This window comes from Pangasianodon hypophthalmus, chromosome 23 (assembly GCF_027358585.1).
Source record: "Pangasianodon hypophthalmus isolate fPanHyp1 chromosome 23, fPanHyp1.pri, whole genome shotgun sequence".
Classification (NCBI taxonomy): Eukaryota; Metazoa; Chordata; class Actinopteri; order Siluriformes; family Pangasiidae; genus Pangasianodon; species Pangasianodon hypophthalmus.
The window spans coordinates 4,733,624-4,757,758 of NC_069732.1; the positions used below are offsets into that span (position 1 = coordinate 4,733,624).

At 36.7% G+C, this 24,135-nt stretch overlaps 2 protein-coding genes across 3 annotated transcripts; both read left to right on the forward strand.

Annotated features, from left to right (window-relative positions):
* The first annotated feature begins 1,417 nt into the window (after nt 1–1,417).
* On the forward strand, nt 1,418–6,511 carry LOC113546199 (protein PET100 homolog, mitochondrial). The gene is made up of 4 exons (XM_026945962.3): nt 1,418–1,560; nt 1,895–1,981; nt 2,063–2,095; nt 4,935–6,511. Exons 1-4 carry the CDS (start codon nt 1,534–1,536, stop codon nt 5,022–5,024), a joined length of 237 nt encoding a protein of 78 aa, XP_026801763.2. The 5' UTR covers nt 1,418–1,533; the 3' UTR covers nt 5,025–6,511.
* A 233-nt stretch (nt 6,512–6,744) lies between these two features.
* stxbp2 (syntaxin binding protein 2) lies at nt 6,745–24,072 on the forward strand. Of its 2 annotated transcripts, none has more exons than XM_026946033.3 (19): nt 6,745–6,867; nt 9,863–9,912; nt 10,003–10,084; nt 11,681–11,757; nt 11,859–11,934; nt 12,581–12,684; nt 13,539–13,693; nt 14,456–14,540; nt 15,737–15,867; nt 16,327–16,434; nt 16,581–16,638; nt 17,179–17,244; nt 17,322–17,402; nt 18,627–18,768; nt 20,065–20,171; nt 20,264–20,362; nt 20,495–20,580; nt 21,808–21,965; nt 23,199–24,072. In XM_026946033.3, the coding sequence occupies exons 1-19, from the start codon at nt 6,831–6,833 to the stop codon at nt 23,267–23,269; spliced, it is 1,773 nt and encodes a 590-aa protein (XP_026801834.2). In that variant the 5' UTR covers nt 6,745–6,830; the 3' UTR covers nt 23,270–24,072. The 2 variants fall into 2 exon arrangements, with proteins under 2 accessions (XP_026801834.2, XP_026801833.2); XM_026946032.3 differs by having other exon boundaries at nt 6,753–6,867; nt 21,805–21,965.
* The last annotated feature ends 63 nt before the right edge of the window (nt 24,073–24,135 follow it).

Here is a 24,135-nt window from a genome sequence, read left to right on the forward strand (position 1 = left end):
ATAAACCTCTGATTTGCAGCTGCACTTTTGTCCGAAATTAATCAACACTTTCTGTCCAATCAGAATCGAGAATGTGTCCTTAGTCATTGAAAATAAAATTTTCTTGAGGGATGAGTCCAATAGGATGGAAGGAGTTGATTTCTTTTGGTTGCTGAACAGGAGAAAAAAATTAACACCAGAAATTTCATCACTCCACTGAGTCACTTTTCCACCAGACAATGACGAATAAAACCTGAGAGCCTGAGCTGGTACCAGTGACATGAAAACTATTTCATCTCTACACATGTTGGAGTCCAGCGTTCTTCAGCATGTCAGTGTTGTACAGTATTTAGTGTATTTATTCAGACATTTTCAGCAGCTTCACTGACACCAAAGACCAGCTAAAAGTTATAGTGAATATCTGTGAAGGCAAATCAGCTGTGTCATGGTGCCATGACTGAGGTTTGGGTGAAAATCTCTGATGGTTTATTCTGTCCACTTCCCTCATTCATGATGGTGCAAAAAAACAAAAGTACAAAAGACTGAGACATGGGACAATGTTGAGAAAAAAAAAACCCTAAAAAATATTGCTTGATTGGAAAAAAAAAAAAAAAAAGTGCTAATCTGGAGTGCCATGGAGATGATTCACTGTCTGTCTTTACATTTACAGCATTTCAGTTTAATTGCTAATCTAATCTAATCTGTCTAGTGCTCTTTCTAGAAGCTCAGGATTATCTGATCATCTGATCAGACTTCCTTTAAAAATAATATCAGCACAGTTATGTTAATCACAATCTGATGCATGAAAATCTGAGCAATATTTTAATACTAATTGCCTCACAATCCCCATGGGAGTGAGGAAAACCCCAGATTTCATCACTTACACATTTTCTAGAAATTTCTTGCCCAAGTTTGGAAAGTTTATAATTTGGCAGTTATTTCCAAACCTGAAACAGATATATTCTGCAAGAAAAACGAAAATAGAGAGCCTGGAGAGTTTAATAGCCCAAACCTTTTCATTAAAAAGAGCATCGTCGCCTAATTTTCATTCATTTCATCCCTAATTTACCATTTAACATCATGATTGCATCATTAACTCTGCTCTGACATGACACTGAATCCGCCATGATGTTTTGTAAGAGAGATTCCAGTCTCTGCCCTCGGATTGGTCATTACGTCACTCTCGCGCTCATACGCAGTCTTCCCATTGGAGAGATTCTACGTAAGAGTAAATCTTAGCCAATCCCAGGACAGGAGGCGGGACTTGTAGGAATAAGCAAAAAACAAATCCTGTTTCTCGAATTTTCCTCCTGAAAACATGCCAATATGTGTCAGTTTTGAACAAAATAAACACAAACACGTCCATTCACAAACATTTAAATTAATCATAGTCTGTGTTATATTTATTACAAATTTTAAAAATGCTTTAAATAATTGAACAGTTGAATAGTCGAGCTTTTAATTTGAAACAAAACCCAACCCAAAACAAAAACGGGAAACAACCCGGAAGTTGTAAATGTTGAGTGCTTAGGTGACCCTCAGCGGTGAGAAAACATGGGAGTGAAAATAGAAATATTTCGGGTGAGACTTGAATTTGCTACATAAATACATTTAACTCTTGAAGAATTCTAAAAGAAATATAGAGATATATTAAGACTTTGTCTTATATTACCGTAAAGCTAGTCGTGTTAACTAGCAAACATCGCCGCTAGTGCATTACAGCGGGGCACGAGCCCGTGTTACTTAGCAACATTACTTAGCTACGTTCCAAACTGCACACTAGAGTACTAAATAGTATGGAGAACTATAAGAGTAGTACAGGACAGCACTGTGTTTATGATGGCTAGCGTACTGCTTTGGCGCACTGTTTAGTACAGTAGTATGCTGAGTGTTCACCTGGCTGTGCTCCGTACAGATGATGGTGTATCTGTCCTTTCCGGTGGCCATGTTTTGGATTTCCAACCAGGCAGAATACTTCGAGGAGTACATTGTGAAGAGAAAGGTGAGTATTAAATGAAGTAGTAATAAATAGTATGTGACATGCTGTTGCAGTTGGAGTCACATCATTTCTTTTTTTCCTCAGAGAGAGATTTTTCCACCAGATGAGAAAATGCAGGTAAGTGTTTCAGTCTGTAATGTCTTTATGTTTTCATTACACAGTTGTTTAGTTAGATCTGATCAAACTAACAAAAACATAGATACTGTACCTAATAAAGTGTCCACTGAGTGTTTAAATCATTTATTAACAAGGGTTAAGCACTGATAAGTTGTGTTAAAGGTGCTGTCACAGGAGGAGTCACCCCCCGTGTCTGTGTCTGTCTCTCTCTCTCTCTCTCTCTCTTTCTCTGTCTGTGTCTGTCTGTGTCTCTCTCTTTCTCTCTTTCTCTCTGTCTGTGTCTCTCTCTTTCTCTCTCTCTCTCTGTCTGTGTGCCTCTCTCTCTCTCTCTCTCTCTCTCAGTCTGTGTCTGTGTCTCTCTGTGTCTGTCTCTCTCTCTCTCTCTCTCTCTCTCTGTCTCTCTCTCCGTCTGTCTGTTTGTGTGTCTGTCTCTCTGTTTGTCTGTCTGTCTCTCTGTCCCTCTCCCTCTCTCTCTCACTCTCTCTCTGTCTTTCTATCTATCTCACTGTCTGTCTATCTCACTCTCTCTCTCTCTCTGTGTCTCTCTGTCTCTCTCTCCGTCTGTCTGTTTGTGTGTCTGTCTCTCTGTTTGTCTGTCTGTCTCTCTCTCCCTCTCCCTCTCTCTCTCACTCTCTCTCTGTCTTTCTATCTCTCTCACTGTCTGTCTATCTCTCTCTCTCTCTGTGTCTCTGTCTCTCTGTTTGTCTGTCTGTCTCTCTCTCCCTCTCCCTCTCTCTCTCACTCTCTCTCTGTCTTTCTATCTCTCTCACTGTCTGTCTATCTCACTCTCTCTCTGTCAGATTCAGATTCAAGTAGCTTTACTGGTAAAAGGCTTTAACATTAAATTACAGATATACACATTTACACACAATGTAAAAAAAAAAAAAAGTTTGATAAAATAATAGTAATACGAAGGAAAAAACCCACAATGATTTGTTTTATTGTCCAAATGATTGGGAGCATGTTGTGCTGTTTGCAGTGTTGGTGTTATTGTGTGGTTGGTTTTCCTGTTTCACTGACAGGATTTCACACACTTGGCAGCAGGTCTGAGCTTGCTGAGGTTCTTCTAGCAGATCTGGGAGTTTGTTCTTGTTTGGCATCAGACTGAAGACTTTTCATGGGTTGTGAAGTGGGGAAGAAATGTTTCCCTAATTTGTGTATAATTAGGGCATGTTGTTAAACAGCGCAGTTGTGTTTCCACTTCATGTTGTGTGCAGTTGGGGCACAGCCGGCCTTCTCTTGGTAGCCAGGTCTGTGTGTGTCCGTATCTGTGTCCGTATCTGTGTCCGTATCTGTGTCCGTATCTGTGTCCGTATCTTTGTCCCTGTCCGTGTCCCTGTCCGTGTCCCTGTCCGTGTCCCTGTCCGTGTCCGTGTCGCTGTCCGTGTCTGCCCGGCTCTATGACAAGGTCGTGATCACAGAGTCTGTACATGATCAGGACTTTTCGTAGTCTCGGGTCAGACATTGCGCTCAGGTATTCTGCCAGTTTATATTCTCTGTTTAGGGACAGATAACATTCTAGTTGACTTTGTTGAGCTGTTGCTTCCGTCCAGTGTTTTAGATATTTTTCTCTTTGTGTTTTAATAATTTGATTTGGCCTGTCTGAGGTTTTATTCTGGGCTTTGGCTGGACATGTTATGGATTGTAAAGTCAGCTCTGAGACCAGCTGGCTGAGGGGCTGTTGTTTACGTTTTTCTTCTTTGTTTCTGTTGTTGAACGCCGCGCACAACTGGCTTACGTCACTTCCTAGTGCCCACTGTCGGTGCGAATGCAACCCTTTAAACGGTACTGGGAAATAGTTCGCGCAAAATCGCAGAGTACTTTAGTACTGTAAACTTAGTTCTGGAACTAAAGCGGTGCAAAAGGCCCTATTGAATAGCGTGGGACTCGAGCTACAGCCCTGCCTCACTCCACGACTGTGAGGGAGGAAATCTGTGTGTTTGTCACCAATTTTAACTGCAAATGTGTTGCTCGTGTACATTGATTTGATGACGTCATTAGTTTTTCCTCTGATGCCACACTGAATCAACTGAAGTAAAAGAAGGCTCTACTGTTGTTTTGGTTGATTTGGTTGTCAGTTAGGGTTTGTAGAGTGAATATATGGTCTGATGTGTGATATTTTGTTTGGAAGCCAGTTTGGCATTTACTCAGGACATTACCACAGTAGTTATTTGGGTCAAATTTGTCTCCACTTTTAGAAATTGGGGTAATGAGGCCCTGGTTCCAGATGTTGGGAAAAACACCAGCACTGAGGATGATATTAAAAAGTTTGCGAATGGCCAATTTAAATTTGTAGTCTGTGTATTTGATGATTTCGTTTAGGATGCCATCAATACCGCATGCTTTCTGGGATTTTAGGGTCAATATTTTGTCTGATAATCCAGTTAGTGTAACTGGAGACTCCAAAGGGTTCTGGTAGTCTTTGATATTTTGTTGTACAGGGCTTTTTGTTCATGGTTTTTATTTATATTACTAAAAAGCTCTCTCTCTCTCTCTCTCTCTCTCTCTCTCTCTCTCTCTCTCTGTCTCTCTCAATTCAATTCAGTTCAAATGAGCTTTATTGGCCTGGCAGATTGTACAGTGTATTGACAAAGCTTTTATATGGACAAGGAATAAAACCTGAACAGAGAACAAATAATAAGATTAAGAAGTGAAGAAAAAGTACAGTCTATGGGTTATATGTGGTGTGTGTGTGTGAGTGAGTGATGATAAAAAAAAAGTTTAATCTTTTTTGTTCGTTTGTTTGTTGTTTAACAGTAAAACAGAGGTTTGAGTTTCATTTAACTTGTGCCAAAATCCTTGACTGTACTTTTTTTTTTTTTTTTTTTTTGCAATTTAGAGGAAAGAGCTCGAGGAGTTTAAGGAGCGCATGAGAATCAGGAAAGAGCAGAAGATGCTGAAACAGTTGGCCATGGAGACCGAAGACTGATCACGAGAGAAGGACCGAACGTCTCAGTTTCGCTGATCTAAAGACCAAAGCGATGCTCCAGAGAGAGAGAGTGAGAGAGAGAGACAGACTGTGTCGAGGGTTAAACGTGCTGAGGCATGTACATGGAGTGTATTTTGTGAAAAGACAGAGGAAATGTACAGTTTTGTAAATATAAGTGCATTCATAATATTGAATCAGTGCAAATTCTGAGGTTTGAACATCAGAACATTCAGCATTTTAAGACTCTGTCCTGTTTGCTGGGTAATGGGTTATTTATTTTTTAAAATAAAAAATACATTGATTTTTTTCCTTCTTAACATCTTTGCACCATGTTCATTTTCATTCATGTGTGTTCACTTACTGTATAATGAATTGGATAAAAGCTTCAGAGAATATCTGACCTGGAGTTTGTAGATTTGTAGCTAAGAGCTGCTGCTGTAATCATAAAGACTCTCCTGTGCTCATCCCAGGATTCACAGTCTGCTCATCTTTTCAACACACTCAGTACTTTTTGTCTTTACTCTTCTGTACTTGTACAGTGTAATGATTTATAATCACTCTATCCGCGGTCATGGAGAAGAGGATGAGTTCCCTTTCGAGTCTGGATCCTCTCCAGGTTTTCTCTTCGTGTCATCATCATTGCCACACTCACCTCGGTTTTGTTCATTAGAGATTTAACCTACATCCACAATTCTATAAAGCTGCTTTATGAGAATTTCTATTCTTAAGACTGCTGTACAAATAAAATGGAAATGTATTTATACAGGTTTGTATGTGACTGTGCAGAATGAACCAAGCTCCAATGCAGTTTCCCGACTATGTATAAATATCTGAAGTGAATTTAAATTCAAAGAATGTGGAGACGCATAAAGGATTGATAACCATAAGATCCTGGATATTAAGGCTGTTTTTTTTGTGCTACAGTGGACTATGGTAGCTAAAAAGGACAAAAAATAAATAAAATTAGAAAGTGTGTAGTCAGTGTATGCTAGTGCACTGACATATAGACGTGTTACTAGATCACTGTTTCTCAGATAGAGTACGCACATCCTGGGGTATCTGGAGATACTACAGTATGTTCATTAACTTTATTCTGATGATATTCAGATTATTACTGTTTACCACAGCACCATTAATAATAATAATAATAATAATAATAATAATGATAGTAATAATAATAATAAATCTCTAAAGCAAGATCTTGATTAATAATAAAAAATGAATAAAATTGACATACTTTAATGAAACAATACTACTACTGCTAATAATAAAACTCTACTACTAATAATAAAATTGTATTTTATTTTATTTTATTTTATTTTGTTATTTTATTTTATTTTATTTTATTGTATTTTATTTTACTTTTTCTATTACTTGTCTTGTTATGTTGGTTTCTCACACCATGAGTCTGGGGGAAACGAAATTTCACTCCTCTGTGTGCCCTGTACATATAGCAGAATTGACAATAAAGTTGACTTTGACTTTGACTTTGACTAAAAGTCTCTAAAGCAATATCTCGATTAATAATTTAAAAAAAATTAAAAATTGACATACTTTAATGAAACAAACTACTACTACTACTACTACTACTAATAATAATAATAATAAAAACAGCGGATTTTTCAAAGTTAAGATCACTTTAGTCCAACAAACTCAGACCTCAGTTATATTATCAGCTAATTTTACTGACCGGATATACAGGCTTTTATTTTGTAACACATGTATATTAACCGGAAGTCACAGCTGGACTTTTAGTGTCGCTTCCTTCACGCCGATCTGGAAATTTGACAACACGGAAGTGTCAAAATGGCTCCGAGTGGACTCAAAGCGGTGGTGGGAGAGAGTAAGTGGATGTTTATTCTGAAATTAACCGTTTAGAAAGTTGAGTTTTGCGCATGTCTGATAGGTGAGGAGTTGTTTATTTGAGCTTGGTTAGTTTGTCAGTTTGTTTAAAGAGAATAATGAAGTGAAGTGAAGGCGACAGTTTGCGTCATTTTAGAAAATACCAAGCAGAGCAGGAGTGGAAGAACTTCCGCGTAGGTTTTAGGAAGCTGTGACTCAGTAAAGAGGCTGCTTCTTCTTCTTCTTCTTCTTCTTCTTTCCCCAAAAAAAAAAAAGGGCAGAACAGACTTGTGTTGAAACTTTTTTATATCCACTTTGTTTACCTGACTGTGTGTGATGTGTAAAGTTTATAAAGTGTTTTATTTGCTGACAGGTGAGGTCAGGTGATCAGCCTCCACCTTACATATGGGCTGAGTCCACACACACACACACACACACACACTCACACTGAGCTCATAAAGAGTGTTGTGATCTGATGTTTAATTAGACAGACTAATGATGAGCTTTAACCTTTCTCCACCATCATCAGCTCCACCCTCTCCTTCCTCACACACACCTGCTCTCTTACATTCAGCTCTTATTGTGTTAGAAATATTCACACCCTCTCCAAAGTCTGCAGAAGACAGTTTTAAGTCGCACTTCAAAAAAAAAAAAAAAAAAAAAAGCTTTTATATATACACTTACCGTCCACTTTATTAGGAACACCTGTACACCTGCTCATTTAAGCATTTATGCATTTATCAGCCTGTGTGTGTGTGTATATATATATATATATATATATATATATATATATATATATATATATATATACATACACACACACACACACACACTGTTCTCCTTTTTTGGTGTTAAATGTACTTATTTATTTACTACTTAAATAAATATTTCAATATAAAATGGAAATATTAAAAAATACAAATAAATAAATATTTGTAGGCGAATAATAAAAAGCAAATCATTTTATTTTGTAAAGTATAAAAAGGTTGTGTTTAAATGCAGCTCTGCGGTTTTGCTGGCAGTTTGTGATTAAGGATATTTTAGTTGGTGATATTTCTGTTTCTGTGCCGTGATATTTTAGTCGTATCTCCCACTCAAAGCTTCTGACTCTTAGCTTTAGTTACGACTGAGTTCTTATCAGTGTCAAACTCATAAACCCTCACAGAGCAGCTGATGATGATCAGACCCATCCGCTCTTTTCTTACACACACCTGCTCTTACCACATAGCTGGTATTGTTTGTAAAATACCTCACTCGCTGCTTTTCACACCCACTGTATTGTCAAACTAACCTGTTAGGCCATTTTAAACCCTTTCCTACAAATAATAAAAAAAATAAGAATTTTATTGCACAGAATTAGATGCCAAATTACATAAACATTCACAAAAAAGTGTAAATTATATTAAGAAGTTAATAGTAATGTGATAATGTGGACAAGACCTCAAAGGAATAAAATACGTTTTAAAAAAAAAGCATTATTGCTAAAAAAAAAAAAGAAAAAAGAAAGAAACACACACACAACTGTAATAAATATTTCTTTAGCCTTGGTTAATGTTGGGTTGTTTCAGTGTCTGTCAAAAATATGAATGAATGAATGAATGAATGAATGAACGAATGAATGAATGAATAAACAAGCAAACAAACAAACAAACAAATAATAAAAAAAAATAAATATTATAATAATGTGCTGGAAATAATTTGTCATATAATAATAATAATAATAATAATAATGTGTCTTATCAAAAACATCGGCAAAAAATTCACACTACAAATGAAATAAAATCCAAAATAGCTGAGCGCTGCGAGAGGCCATGTTAGGATTTGTATCCTATATTAACATTTTTTTAATCAGCTTTTTGCAGAGCTGGAATATTTTGGATTTGGATTTTTTTATTACAGTTTGGAGTGTAATGGTTTTCTTTTATTTATTTATTTTAATGGAGTTTTAGAGATGACCTCTTTTACGTAGCCAGTTACTCGAGTTCAGTGTTTTTTGCTTGTTAAGTCTGTAAATGGTGTTAATTTGATCCATCGGTACTTTACACCTAATGTGTGGATAAGAAGCAAAAACTTCTTTCTTACATGTTATTTAAAAAATGCAATTTCCCCAAAATTGCATGTAAATATAAATGTTTTAATATAACTGTCATTTATAGTAAAAATGTAACAGACCACTGATGTGGACAAGACGTGAGAGTGGGAAAATAACTTAAAAAGCATTATCACTGAAAAATCACAACTATATAAAATATTAATAAATTTAGCTACGGATAAGATTTGTTTTTTTTATAACCAAATAAAAAAAAATAATATTTTACAAAAAATCACTAATAATGTGCTCTAAGTTCCAGCAAAAAATCATTTTCTCATTAGGACATATAACAAAATGACAAATTAGATTCATACTCACCTTTTTAATAGGTTTATTTATATTTATTATATACATCATATTACCATATTTTTATATAGTTTCTTAAAAAAAAAGAAAGGTTCCTCAGAGGTTCTTTGGATATTTAAGAGTTCTTAGCTTCCTAAAGGGAAATCCTGTTGGAAATTCTAAGACTTCCCCTAGAAGAGCAAACTCTTTAAGGTTTGAGATTTAACTTTTTTTTTAAATATAAGACTTTTATATCACTTTATTTCACAGACAGGATGTTAAAAGTTCTGTTTCCTGTTTGAAATCTGCTTTTGTGTATGTCGAGTAAAAGAAATAGCATCATAATGTTCCAGCTCTGTTAAAACTGAATATCATCATGATCCATCATTTTTTAACGAGAAGAGTTCCTCATGACATTGTGACATGTTCGTGTGTTGTCCATCTCTACTTCTCGTAAATAGTCTTCATCTTTAATCTTTACATCACTTCCTTACACACTTTCCTGTCATTGCTCATAAATGTTGCAGCCTGTAACAGGAAATGAAACTGCATTAATGTTCTGTTTGTAATTTGTGTCCCTATTATTATTTATTTATTTTTATTATTATTATTTTTCAAGAAATCCTCAACGGAGTCCTGAAGAGTGTGAAGAAAGATGGGGAGTGGAAGGTAACGTTAACCGAGTTTAAAACTAGCCGTAGTTTGGGTCATGTTCTGCAGTCACTAACAGTCCAAATCTTTTTTTTTTTTTTTTCCCAGGTGCTTATTGTTGATCACATGAGCATGCGGATTCTGTCCTCGTGCTGCAAGATGTCCGACATCATGGCTGAAGGTGTTACCAGTGAGTAAAGTTCTCATGATGATCCTACACTCCTCCAGCTGGTGGTTTCTGGGTCCTGGTGTCCCTCTGCTCTGCACATCCACAATCCAAGTGCAGTGTGTTGATTAGATCAGACGTGTGAGAACACGGAGAACCCAGTGAGGGTTCTTCAGGCTGAGAAACTCCGCTCTAACAGAAGCACAGAGCTGTCCTTTTAAAAACCCGTCTCAGAAATCATCTTTACAGCCTCCTCCTCAAACCTCTACTGCACCACTCTGTCTATCTATCTATCTATCTATCTGTCTATCTATCTATCTATCTATCTATCTATCTATCTATTTTCCTTTTTTTTTTATTTCACAGAGAACTATGAATATATTTCTAATATATCGTAACCTATGACATGTATACTTGTTTTTTTTTTTTTGTTTTTTTTTTTAAACTTCTCTATTGAAAATATATCATATCCTCTCTAACCTTACACCCCTAATATGTATAATTATTACACTATAATTTCAATTGTTGTTGTTGTTGTTGTTCTTGTTGTTTTGTTTGTTTGTTTTTTGTTTGTTTTTAAAAATACGTATCAGAGAAGAAATGCAGAAAAATTTAATTCAGAATAATGGTACACCAGGTGTGGATGATACAATAAAACGATACAATAAAATCAAGACGTTTCTATGATACACCATATGCGTCACGATATAGGTTTTCTAAACAATACAAGAAAAATACAATGTTGCGTATAAAAATATATAAAAACTATAAAAAAAATTAATTAAGTAATTTAATCCTTTTTATGTAGTGCCTACAAAAATAAACACTGGGAATGTTTTTTTTTTTTAATTCTATTAAAATTTTTAATATTTTACTATTTTCAGTTTAAAAGATTGACAACAGCAGAAACCTATCAAATTTTCTTCCAGGGTTTATAATTGTTATTTAAAAAATAATAATAAAAATAGTTATATAGCCATGTCACTCAGTCCTGTATTTCACATTAGTCTAACTTCAATTTAAAAAAGAATAAACATCAAATAAATTAGATTTTTATGAATGTTCCTTTTTGCTTTGAAAACCTTTTTATACACATGTATACATTTACATTGTATTGCTCATTATTATTCCAGTATTACAGTAAATCAGTATAAGATTATTAAACCTATTTTTAGACAGTTTTACTAATTTATTAATTGTTCCTTTAAGCATTTGTTTCTAGAAGGAGTCTGAAGTTTGAAAGTATAGAAATGCATGTAATCATTTTCCGTTGTTTTTTTTTTTAATATTCTCATAAGGTTTTCTCATAAGATTTTGATTTTCACTTTATCATATTTTTGTAATAATAAATCACTCTGAGTGGAGCTGTAAATCTCACTTGGTTCTGGAATAATCCAAAAGATAAGCTCTTTATTTTGTAGAGCTAAAATGTGATTAAAGTAATTTTATTTCAGGGTTTCTATCACTTTTCCTGTTCTATCTTTTCCCTGCATGTTGTAGTGTTTCCCCGCTCTTCTAACAGCAGCGTGTGCAGGACGGCACGTTTTTGAAGATGAGCAGGACAGGTTTTGAGTTCTAGTGCTGTCTAAACCCGTGTCATCTTGTTTTTGTTTCTTTCAGTCGTGGAGGACATTACCAAGCGGAGAGAGCCGATCTCTAGTCTGGAGGCCATCTACCTCATCTCTCCTGTGCCAAAGGCACGCACTCTTCATTCATACACATTACTAATTTAATTACCTGGAAGCTTTTCATGTCCTCTTTATTATTATCCAGTCACAGTTTTCTTTTCTCCATGCAGTCAGTTCAGGCTCTGATCAGCGACTTCAAAGACTCGGCTTTCACGTACAAGGCTGCGCATATCTTCTTCACAGACAGTAAGACTACACACACGTCTACTTTTCCTTTTCTTCTGTCACAGCGCTGCTAAATTCTCCTTTCTGATCGGTCAGAAGGTGTTGATTGATTTTCTATAACAGGAGATCTGGCAGTAGTTACAGCTCGTTCACAGGAATGCTCCTCATAATCCAAGATTAATAATAAACGTGTTGTTATTTAACACAGAAAAACGCCTAGCCGTTGATATGGTGATATGGAAGGAGTCTCCAGTGTCAGCAATTTTATTTATTTATTTATTTATTTATTTATTTTAAACAATCAACAAGTTTTTCATTAGTGATAGCAACTTGTTTTGCAGATGTTCCACAGCATTAAATGTTACAACAAACAGATAAAAATGTCAATCTGTCAATGCATTAATAATTGTAAGTGTTGGCAAGTTGCTGTGTTTTAAGAGAAATACACCACTTCAGGGCATGCTGTTACAGGAAAATAATCATCCTCATGGTGGTAACGGTAACTCCACTTCATCACACCACATTGTTTATCGTTTGTTATTTTCCTGTAACAGCACACCCCATAGTGTTTTATTCCTTATTTAATAAACAGATTATTGAAATCTTGTGTATTTCTTATTGTTAGCTGAGTGTCTGAGTCTCACCTGTCTGTTGTCCTGACCTTCAGCTTGTCCAGACGGACTTTTTGCTGAAATTGGGAGATCGAGAGTCTCGAAAGTCGTCAAGACGCTGAAGGAAATTAACGTAGCTTTCTTACCGTACGAATCCCAGGTGTGTGATTTCTCTTCCTTTATTTAAGAGCATTTTAGACACACACTCTCACTGTTCTGAAGTTTAGAGACTGGAGATTAGAACTGATTATAATGGCGATATTGTGATATATTACCTCACAGTACACTTTTCTGAGATATTGGGGATGTCAGTATTTTTTGAGACAGATTTTTACCCCAGCTGGGGAGGGTGAAGGCTAACACATACTTCCTCCAAGACACGTGAAGCCGGCCAAACTGCTGCTCACGCTGCATCACACTACAGCGTAACACACTCTGAGGAAAGGAGCACTCCACCCTCTTCCACATACATGATCTCACACATGCACATGATTGGCTAGTGTTGCTGTGATTGACAGGAGAGAAGGAGTATGCTCCTCCCACCCAGACACCACAGCCAGTTTTGTTCTCTAGGACTCCTGGCTATGGAGGGCTGTGACATTGTCAGGATTCGGTATTTTTCATCACTGTATATATATTTTTATGACCTCTGATTGAACATAGCTGTTTATATGTTAGATCTTTATGCTGAATCGTTAAAATTTTAAAATGTTATAATTTTATGTCGATATTTTCCTGTTTTATAGGGCAAATAAATTATTTACAATTTTTTAAAATACAACACTGCTATGTTGCTGGCAGATTATACATCATGATCCATATCATATAGCAAAACTATACATCATGATCCATATCATATAGCAAAACTATACATCATGATCCATATCATATACTGTAAAAGTGTCTTCAGGTATCATGCTATGATATTTTTGTTGTATCACACACTCCTCTTTCAGACACCAAACAATTCCTGTGTGTGTATGTGTGTGTGTTTGCTTCTTCTTCTTCTTGTAGGTGTTTTCTCTGGATGATGCCAGTTCACTGCACTCTTTCTACAGTCCCACTAGGACGAACCTGGACGAGCAGACCAAAATGATGGAGGCCGTGGCTGAGCAGATTGCAACGCTGTGCGACACTCTGAAGGAATATCCGGCCATCCGTTACCGCCAGTACGTACCTGCACCATTCCCGTTTCACTCCAGCTTCTTGTGCAGCTGGAAAGTTTCTTACAAACTGTGTTTGAATAACTTTATTTTAGTAGTTAGAACATAATGTCATGCTGCACTGGACAGAACAAATGTTAATCGTAAACATGTGTTTGTATCGATTATATTAATGGGTTGCAATAAAAACCCACAAAAAATCTTTTTAAGGCCATTCAAGGCCATTTATGTGGATAGTGAATCACTGCAGCCCTGTAGATTTAATAATTTGACAAATTAAAAATGACTTAATAGAGATACAGCTCCATTTTTCAGCCCCCAGTTTGAGGATAAAAAGGCAAACGTGTATTTATTATGCAGTGTAATCCTTTGGATTATTTGTATTTATTTAATCTCAGTCACATCTTGTCACTAATTTATCTTTTTTTCATTTCTGTATTTAATTTATTAATCTGTCTATGTATACAGTTTAATTTCCATTCATTATATATGCTCACTACATAGGGTACAGTGTAGAGTAGTGGGTGTATATATAGGAATTGGCCAAGTCCCAATCGGGATGAGAAAAATGGAGAAAAATCACTTTCAGGACACATTCTTCCTTTTTGTTATATTTAATTAAAATGTTGATGCATTTTTTTTTAACCATCTGAGATAGAAATATTCATATAGTCATATAAAGTCATATAGTACTCAGTGAAATTTGTTCTGCCAAACTTAAAGCCTCCTCTCTGTGTGTGAACCATCTCGGGTCTCGTCTTTTCTCAGGGGTCCAAAGGAGAATTTTGCGCTGGCTGAGATGGTGCTGGATCGCTTGAATGCACATAAAGCGGACAACCCGAGCATGGGAGAGGTGAGACACTGAGACGGTCTGTATAGGAGTCAGACTGAGCAGATGCTTGATTGCAATGTTTGATTGATGGATGATCACTGTCTGATCCGGTATGGCTTCCAGTGACATTATTTGAGTTAATGTCAATTGGCAAATTGAGCTTTTATTTACCAAAAGCCACATTAGTGTTTCTTATCAAATGTAGTACCTGGAGCATTGCTGAACTTCACTCTGCCTTTATTTTCTCCTGTTCTGATCTTTTTATGCTATCTTATATTGTGCTCTTTCTTCTTTTCTTGTTTCTTTGCATTCTTCTTCTCAGCTGATATTTTCCCAAGCTAAAGGTGCGTATCTGAACGTGTGGTGCTTGCTTTTGCTCCTTTATTCTCTCGCTGTCTTTCCCAGTGTGTATTTGACCCTTTTCATCATCTTTACTTTTAATATGTTTGTTAAGTTAAATTAATAAGTTTTTTTGAAAGTTCGTAACAAACTTCATTTTTTAGCTGCATGCATTACATGCTTTAATATTATTCTCAGTTTTTCGCTAGTATGCATCTTTGTTATAACTGTGATAGTTAAAGGATAAAACACTTGAGAAACTAATCAACAGCGGGGTGGTGTGATGAGCCAGAGTTACTGTTACCACCAAGAAGTTGATTATTTTCCAGTAACAGCACATCTTGAAGTGTTTTATTCCTCTTATACCACAGCCGTTTGCCAATGATTACATGATTAGTCATGCTTTTTATCCATTTATAGTTTCATTTAATGTTGTGGAATGTCCAGGAGACAAATGAGTTCCTGTTATTACTGTTATCTGTCCTGAAGACTTTCCCATGCAGGCAAACTTACTAAGCACTGACACTGGAGACTCCTTCCCTAACATCTCCTTACAGAAATCTTCACATTTTAATCAGTTTATTATTAGCCTTGATTATGTTGCGTGTCTGCCATACAGTTCCCTCTGAATGAGTTGTTACTATAGAAACGGTAACATATTAGAAAGAGAAAGAGACATGAATGTAAACCTGTGATTCAAATTACAGCAGACACTATTATCAGAGCTGCTCCTGACCAATCAGAATCGTTTATTTAATGGCGCTGTGGTCTCAATACAGATGTGTCCCGGTGTTCATTGTTTCAGTTCAGCTAGCACGTAGGCTGATGGGAATCTGAATGACGTTTGGCGTGTTGGTTTTACTGTGTGTTTGACGCAGGGAACGGATAAAGCGCGCTCCCAGCTGCTGATTGTGGACCGTGGCTATGACCCCATCTCTCCCATCCTGCATGAGCTCACCTTTCAGGCTATGGTCTACGACATGCTGGACATTGATCAGGACATCTACAGGTGAGCGATGTTCTACTCTGAAAAAGCAGATTTCCTTTTAAAATACACAGCAGACATGTTTACTAGGAATTATCACCTAAATTCATTTTTAATCTAAGTTTATGTTTAAATATTATGGTAACTATGAAACTAAGGTGTTCACTGGAGTCTGGTGTAAAAATATTTTGTATTAAATTTGGGATTTTTGTGTAGAAATCTATACCAGAGACATGCTGTGAGAACAGTCCAGAGAACAACCGAAATCAGGTTATGATAAATTTATGATAAATTACTGTAATGGTGTGAGGAGATTTGGACCTAAAAGGAGCTTCATGCTTCATGTGTGAAAAGGTTAATGCTGCATTGCTCAATCGTGGCAAAGTTTTTCCAGCATTCCTTTAGACGTGATCTAATCTCTTCATGAAGACACGAAGGGTAGCGCTCGTAACCTCTGTATCTTCTTCCTCTGTTCGGTTGCAGGTACGAAACGACGGGGCTCGGGGAAAACAAGATGAAGGAGGTTCTTCTAGACGAGGATGATGAGCTGTGGGTGCAGCTCAGACACATGCATATCGCTGATGTCACCAAGTAAGAGCATCGCTCTCTCTCGCTCTCTGACTCACTCACACACGCACGCACGCACACACACACACACTCCTTCATCACAGTTCACACTACTGAAACTACTGATTATCCGGTTTCTGTGCTAAAACAAAACCCTCATCTGTTTTCAGGAAAGTGACCGAGCTGCTACGTACATTTTGTGAAAGTAAGAGGATGAACACAGATAAGGTATGGCGTTTTTTTGTTCGGGCTGCATGTTAAAACGCACCGTGTGACGTATAACATCTGAAATCTGTCCATTTGTAACATTAATTCATTTATGAAACTGGAAGAAGGACTTAAAACCATGTTGCTTCATTTTAAATATGCTTAATGTAGGTCATGTTTGGAAATCATAGAGCCATCATTTTATGAATTGAATCGAATCATATCGTAGCAGATATGTACTATCAAATATCGAATCATTACCGCATGAATCGAATCGTACCATAGCAGATTCAGTGGTATCGTTAAATATCAAATTGTTACCATATGAATTGAATCGTACCGTAGCAGATTCAGTGATATCATGAGATATTGAATTGTTGCATTAAGAATCGTATCATATGGTGTGGAAGTCTGAAGACTACACCCCTATCCGGCATTGGGATTGAATGATGTTCACGTTCTCATGCCATGGAGTAGCGCTGTATTAAAGTAGGATTCAGAGGCTGGACAGCTACTTGGTTCATCTGATGTCTGTTTTTTTTTTTTTGTTTTTTTTTTCAGGCCAACCTCAAAGATCTGTCTCAGATGCTGAAGAAGATGCCACAGTACCAGAAAGAGCTGAGTCTGGTCAGTGCTGTGTATCGCATTGCTCTGTTTTCCTCCGTGGTCTCAAGCATGTGTTAATGAGTGTGTTTGTCCTGCAGTACTCCACTCATCTGAACCTGGCTGACGCCTGCATGAAGAAATTCAAAGCCTCTCTGGATAAACTGTGTGAGGTGGAGCAGGTTAGCGATGGTTTCTTCACACCTGCTTACTCAACGCTTCCTAATTACAGCTCGTCCTGGCCGCTGATCTCTGCAGCTCTGAGAACGCTTCCTTTTTTTTCTTTTAGATTTTGTTTTGTTCCATTTAAAAGCTAGACTTCTTCATTTTTTTGCCAGATTAGCTTGTTGAGCTTTTACGCTTAACTCCCCTTCACAACCAAAGCAGATCTACTGAGTTTATTTTTGGCAAAGATTAGTTACAGAGATTTGAAAAATAGTTTGATCACTACAGTGTATAATTGTTAGCTTTTTGTTTAGCAACCTTGCTTGTGACTACTGGTTTCCACATAAACCTAATGCTGTCTAGGTTGTTACCCACTATTCTTTCTACTTGTTTACACAATATAATAGTTAGCCAACTTGCTAGCCACAGGGTTTTTTTTTTTAAACACAATATGAATGCCTAATGTTGGCTAACTTGCTAGTGACTTTAGCTACAATATAATAATTAGATTTATGTTTAGCTAACATGCTAGTGAACTGTAAGTTGGTTTAATTGCATAAAATAATAGTTAGCCTACCGTTAATCACTTGCTAGCAACTGTGACTCATGGTTTTCATGATATAACAGTTAGCCTTATTATTAGCTAACTTAATGACCTGGCTACTGGTTTAAAGGATATAATAATTGGATTTCTGTTTAGCTAACATGCTAGCGAAGTGTAAGCTGGTTTAATTGCGTAAAATAATAATAGTTAGCCTTATTATTAGCTAAGTCTTAGGTACTGGTTAACAGGATATAATAATTAGATTTATGTTAGGTACACAATATATTAATTAGCCTACTGTTGGTCACTTGCTAGCAACCATGACCATGTTTTTCACAATATAATAGTTAGCCTTATGGATAGATAACGTGCTAGCACCCATGCTACTGAATTTAATCATACAGTATAATAATTAGCCTAATGTTAGCTGTCTTGCTACTGATTTTGGCTACTGGGCCCTGAACAAAAGTAGTGTTTGAAACAAAAATAATGTAAGTGTTAGTGTCAGTGAGTGTTATAAACAGGATATAACGGCACTGTTTAAACCTTACTGTGGTTTTGACAGATTTTTGTGGACAGCCCTTTTTATCTTTTCAATTTTTGTTTTTTTTCCCCCCACTGAGCAGGTCTTTTATATGTACTGTACATACAACTCCTGATGTGTGATTTATTTATTTATTTATTTTTCCCCATGCAGGATCTGGCCATGGGCTCCAACGCAGAGGGCGAGCCACTTAAAGACGCCATGAAGAACATCGTTCCCGTGCTGCTGAACGCAGAGATTCAGCCCTATGACAAAATACGCATCATTCTACTGTACATCTTCTACAAGAAAAAGGGTACGGCTTCCTGTGGCTTCGCCGATGTGTTAAAGTGCCAAAGACACTGCTTACTGTTTCTCACGTGCACACACACGTGCACACAAACACACAGTTTAGTTTATTGAGAGCTCTGTAGTTAGGGTATGAGTGAAGGCAGGTGTATTTGTGCTTTAAAAGAGTTTTTGCCTCATTATTTATGATAATCTAATATTAATCTGTCAGATTAGATTACTTGAACAACATCATGTCATTGTGTTTTGGTATATTTTTTTTAAAAGCTTTTTTTTTTGTTTGTTTTTGGTTTTTTTTTTTTTTTTTGTTTTCTTGCTGAAAAAAAACAGTAGACCACAATACACCTCTATACTTACTATAAATATGAAGCATTAATCGTCAGGCAACTATAACAATTAAAGGTGCAGTATGCAGTTCTTAAAAGGGCTTCTAGACAATATTATTATTATTATTATTATTTCAGTGATAACTTAGAAAGATTGTTTGCCATACTATAGATCTTGCTAGTTTCTTCATTTCAGGCTACTGTTTGCATTTTTCTGGCCCTGAAATGAACTCGATCCAGGCCCTCTCAGCTTTGTGCAGAAAATCACAAGGCAAACATAGTTTTGAGAGAAGGCATAGAGTCAGTTGGAGAGAAGCAGATGGTTTGTCACTGTTTTAATTCTTCTGCAATAAGACAGACAACGGAGGGTTGTAATATTACAAATGGCTCCTTTAACACTCCCTGTTACCATTTTAATGAAGTACATGATGTAAACAGTCACAAAAAAAAAACCAAAGGAAAAGGAGTGCGTCAGGACATTGGGATGGATTATAATTTCATATAATGATTTCTCCAACAGGTAAATGTATCAGTTTCATTAATAAATAGTACTTGCGTACTAAGCGTGAACTGGAAAATGTTCAACGTAAGGAATTAAACACTTGCTGTTATAGGAAAACAATCAACAGTGGCGTGGTGTGAGATGGCTCGATATGAAGCGTAGTTACTTTTACCTTGTGAAGTTGATTATTTTCCTACACCAGCATGTCCCAAAGTGTTTTATTCCTCTTATACCACATCACTAGTTTTATCTCATGTGGAGCGTAAGATACAAGTCCCTGTGAATTAACTGTTACTATAGAAACGATGACGTATTAAAACGAGAGCATTGATATAAACCCCTGACTTGAAGCTGTGTGATTGTCAGAGCTGCTCTTATAGAAAATCAATCATCACCTCCTGACCAATCAGAATCGAGAATTCGTCAGCGCTGTGGTGTAATATGTAATAACTAACGCTCTTTTAACCCCCCACAGGCATTGCTGAAGAGAACCTCACAAAGCTCATCCAGCATGCTAACGTGCAGGAGAACAGCAACATCATCACCAACCTGCAGCACCTCGGCTGCCCCATCATCACCGGAGTGAGTTTCTTCATCTGTCCAGCCACGCCCGCTCTCCTTACTCGCCGTGGTGTTAGAGTCATGTGATATAAACTTCCTGTTGTGCTTTACAGGGTGCTAATGCTGGGAAATCTCTGCCAGAGAGGAAAGAACGGACCGGAGACACGTACCAGCTCTCCCGCTGGACCCCCATCCTCAAAGACGTCATGGAGGTATGAGAAACGCTCTGTATGGGTGGGAGGAAGTCTCGTAAGGTTGTAAGATCGTATCACGAACGTGTCTGAGACATGAATCAAATCCAAAATCAATTTTTTTCCTTCCCCCCCTTTTATTTTCTTTCCCAGAACATCATTGAGGACAAGCTGGACAGGAAGCAGTGGCCGTTCCTCTCGGATCCTGCACCCATCGCCACCACGCAGACTGTAGTGAGGTACGAACAGTGTGAATTACACACAGCTTATTTCACACGCAGCTTTATGTCTGTTGTTCACAATATTTTGCCTTATTCTGCCTTTTCTTTTCTTTCAGAATCGAAAGTGTTTCTGAACTAATGTTAGACTTTGCTTGCTTTGAAATTACATTTAGATCTGTTTAGTGGGTCTTTAATGTTTGCATATAGCCAGAGAATTTTATTTTTGCATAAAATGATTGCACAGAAATGCATCACAATGCATTAAAGCGCTCTCATTGGTCCTATTTTCAGCTACACATACCATACACACTGGATATAAAATGTCTTCCTTTTCTTTTCCCCCCTAAAATGTTTGTTTGTTTTTCACTTGAATTTTTATTTTTTATTTTTTACATCACAAAAACCTGCAGTTTTAACAGGGATGTGTAGACTTTTTATATTCACTGGGTATCATTTTGAGGGTGTACAATCAAGTGTATTTTTTTTAAATCACTCGTGAACAGTTTAAAATCTCTCCTCCTTGTCGCCAGCATGTGTTAGGTAAAAAATATAACCATAGGGGCAGGCGGTTTCAGGAAAATAATCATTGATGGGGTGGTGTGATGAAGTGGAGTTCCTTTTACCACCATACAGTTGATTATTTTCCCAAAACACTGAATCCTAAAGTGTTTTATTCCTCTTATATTCCTCTTATACCAGCAAATTGCCAAAGGAAAAAAAATTAATTAATTAAAAAGTGACGCATTATACTTTTTATCCATTTATAGTTACATTTAATGTTCTTGAACATAAGATAGTAAGTTAGTTCCTGTTCTCACGTACATTACATCTCTAACAGTCGCTCCCTCACCAGCCTTTTGTTTTTCTCTCTCTTGAAGTTAATAAGACAGAAGCACAGCTTGTCATGTTACAGAGAAACTAGAAAGTATCTCCTCTGTCCTGAAAACTTACTATTAATTACAAATCACTGACACTGGAGACTCCTTCCATAAAGTTTAGATTGTGTGGAGAGTCCGTCCTTTTGCCTGTTGTTACTATAGAAACGATAACCTATCAAAATGAGCGCACAGAACTACCATCAGAACTGCTGCTGTAGAAAATTAATCAACACCTTCTGAGCAGTGAGAGTCGAGAATTCAGCAGCACTGTGGTCTAAAATGTTGAACTTGATAAATATTTTATGCAGTAAATCAGATGATTGTGGTGATAATGTTCTCTCTGTGGTGTTACACTGAACCTCAGCAGTGCGCGGTTTGGACACTGGCACAAGAACAAGGCTGCGACGGAGTACCGCAGCGGCCCTCGACTCATCATCTTCATCATCGGAGGAGTCACACACTCAGAGATGCGCTCGGCTTACGAAGTCACCCGCGCCACTGACGGCAAATGGGAGGTCCTGATTGGTGGGTTGATGGATGGCCTAATGTGCTGTTCGTTTCAAATCTAAATAACTTCCTGACATTTTATCTTAATCTCTGTTTACTGCATCTGTTGTGTGTGTGTGTGTGTGTGTGTGTGTGTGTGTGTGTGTGTGTGTGTGTGTGTGTTTACCACATACAACAGTTTCGGTGTTTTTTACTGCCCCAACAACTGCCCTTCCTTTATAGACCTCCATTTTTGTTTTGCTTTATTTTCAGAGCAAACGAGGTGTTGAAATTTTTGTACATTTCTATAATACACACACACACACACACACACAGAGTACAGGTATGGTAGATTAGGTTAAAAAACCACTGGAGTATTCTTTTAACAAATGAAACTGAAATGTATAGAGATGCATTCTATCCATTATGGAGATTGGTGCAAAAGTTTGCATCCCCTTTGGGAGAAATAATATACCTCTACTTTTACAGTTTACCTAAAAAACATATCAATTAATATATTTTTCTGTTAAACAACTGTTTCAACATACAGCCAACATGTTACAGCAACTGATTCTAAGCCTAATGTGTAGTTGTGTAATGTATAATGTATCTTTATTTCAAAACCATTTATATTCTCTAAAATGTCTTTCACTAGGGTGTCTAAAAATGACTAAAAAACAAAAGCAGCAATAAAAATGTGTACTTTAAATCTTATTTAAGGCATAATATATTGAAACTCAGATTCTCAAGCCGCTGACTTAGTAGTCTACGGGGAATCAGGAAAACAAACAAGACATGTACTAAAACAAATTATTGAAAATGTGAGAGAAAAATAATTGAAAAAACTTGACAGGAAATACAAAAAAATCCAAACCAAACCGCAGGAGACTTAAAAATGTCTGTCGAGAATGACAAGTCAACATTTAGAGTCATCACAGTCAGAAATATAAGAAATATAATTGATTGTTTCACTATTAATATCTTTAATATTCATATTCAAATCAATAATATGTAGAGGTAATAATAATAAATAGTAATGATAATAGTAAAACTAAACTCATTAAATGGCTCATTTTGAAGTGAGGGTGTACAAACTTTTGCACTCAGGTGTACACTTTAGAGTATAATGTGTGTGAGTGTGTAGTAACGTATTATAGACATAGTTACATATTCTGTAAGAAACGTTTAATATTTTGTATGAATAGTTTGTATGTTGTGAGCTCATTTATACATTTTCTGACCATTTTCTGATTTCTTTCTTCGTTGTTGCAGGTTCGTCCCACATCATGACCCCAACCGGATTTCTGAACGATCTGAAGAAGCTGGATCAGCCATCTGCTTAGCAGTGAAGCCTCCACACTTGTGAAACTTCGCAAAAACCCATTACATGTGTACGATTTTCTGTTTAATCCCGAGTAGCAAACTGATGATTCACCGCCTTTTAAAAGGTTTCTTCTTTTTTTTTAAATTTTTTTTCTGGAGAACACTGTATATATGTTTGTGATATTTAAATAATTTAAAATGACATTTATTAAGATGCTGTAATTGGAAACAGAGCTGTTTGAAGTCTTGCAGGTCTACAGAGGTGTGCCAGCTTACTGCCCGCTAGCACAGACACTGGTGTAGAGAAAAGCTTTACACACACACACACACACACACACACACACACACACACACACACACACACACACAGAGTTCCCAAAAAACTCTCTGTGGCTTATAGACTGCCTCTGATAACTCCTGTTTTATTCTTATTTTATCCGTACAGTATGCTCAGATAAAGCATCTGCACTTTTAACAGGGACTCCCTCTCTCTCTCTTTCTTTCTCTCTCTCTGTCTCTCTCTCTCTCTCTTTTTTTTTTTTTGCATAAAAGTGCAGTTCATCTCTATAGCTTCTCCAGCTGTTGGGTGAAAGCTAGAAAACGCTGTATATTAACGTGATGGTGACGTCCTGCTGTTCTTGCTTTTCTTTCTTTTCTTTTTCTTTTGCAGTCTAGGCAGCGATGATGATTTTTGTTGATTCTAAACTGGTGCACTTTTCTTTATCTTTCTTTAATGTTATCACAGAAGTTAGTTATTTACTTGGGTAGTTTTTTTTTTCTTTGTTTTTGTTAAAACCTAAATAAACTGCTTTATTCAAATCTTGGATGGTTCAGTTTGCTTGTATTGTCTGATTTACCACATAAAATCATGAAATTTGACATTAAG

Bases quoted from the DNA above. Each gene is read 5' to 3' on its own strand.
- LOC113546199 (XM_026945962.3), top strand. From the start codon at position 1,534: ATGGGAGTGAAAATAGAAATATTTCGG. The intron at 1,561-1,894 runs GTGAGACTTGAA...TGCTCCGTACAG, and splicing joins TGAAAATAGAAATATTTCGG to ATGATGGTGTATCTGTCCTT. The intron at 2,096-4,934 runs GTAAGTGTTTCA...TTTGCAATTTAG, and splicing joins CACCAGATGAGAAAATGCAG to AGGAAAGAGCTCGAGGAGTT.
- stxbp2 (XM_026946032.3), top strand. From the start codon at position 6,831: ATGGCTCCGAGTGGACTCAAAGCGGTGGTGGGAGAGA. The intron at 11,935-12,580 runs GTAAGACTACAC...CCTGACCTTCAG, and splicing joins GCATATCTTCTTCACAGACA to CTTGTCCAGACGGACTTTTT. The intron at 18,769-20,064 runs GTACGGCTTCCT...AACCCCCCACAG, and splicing joins CATCTTCTACAAGAAAAAGG to GCATTGCTGAAGAGAACCTC.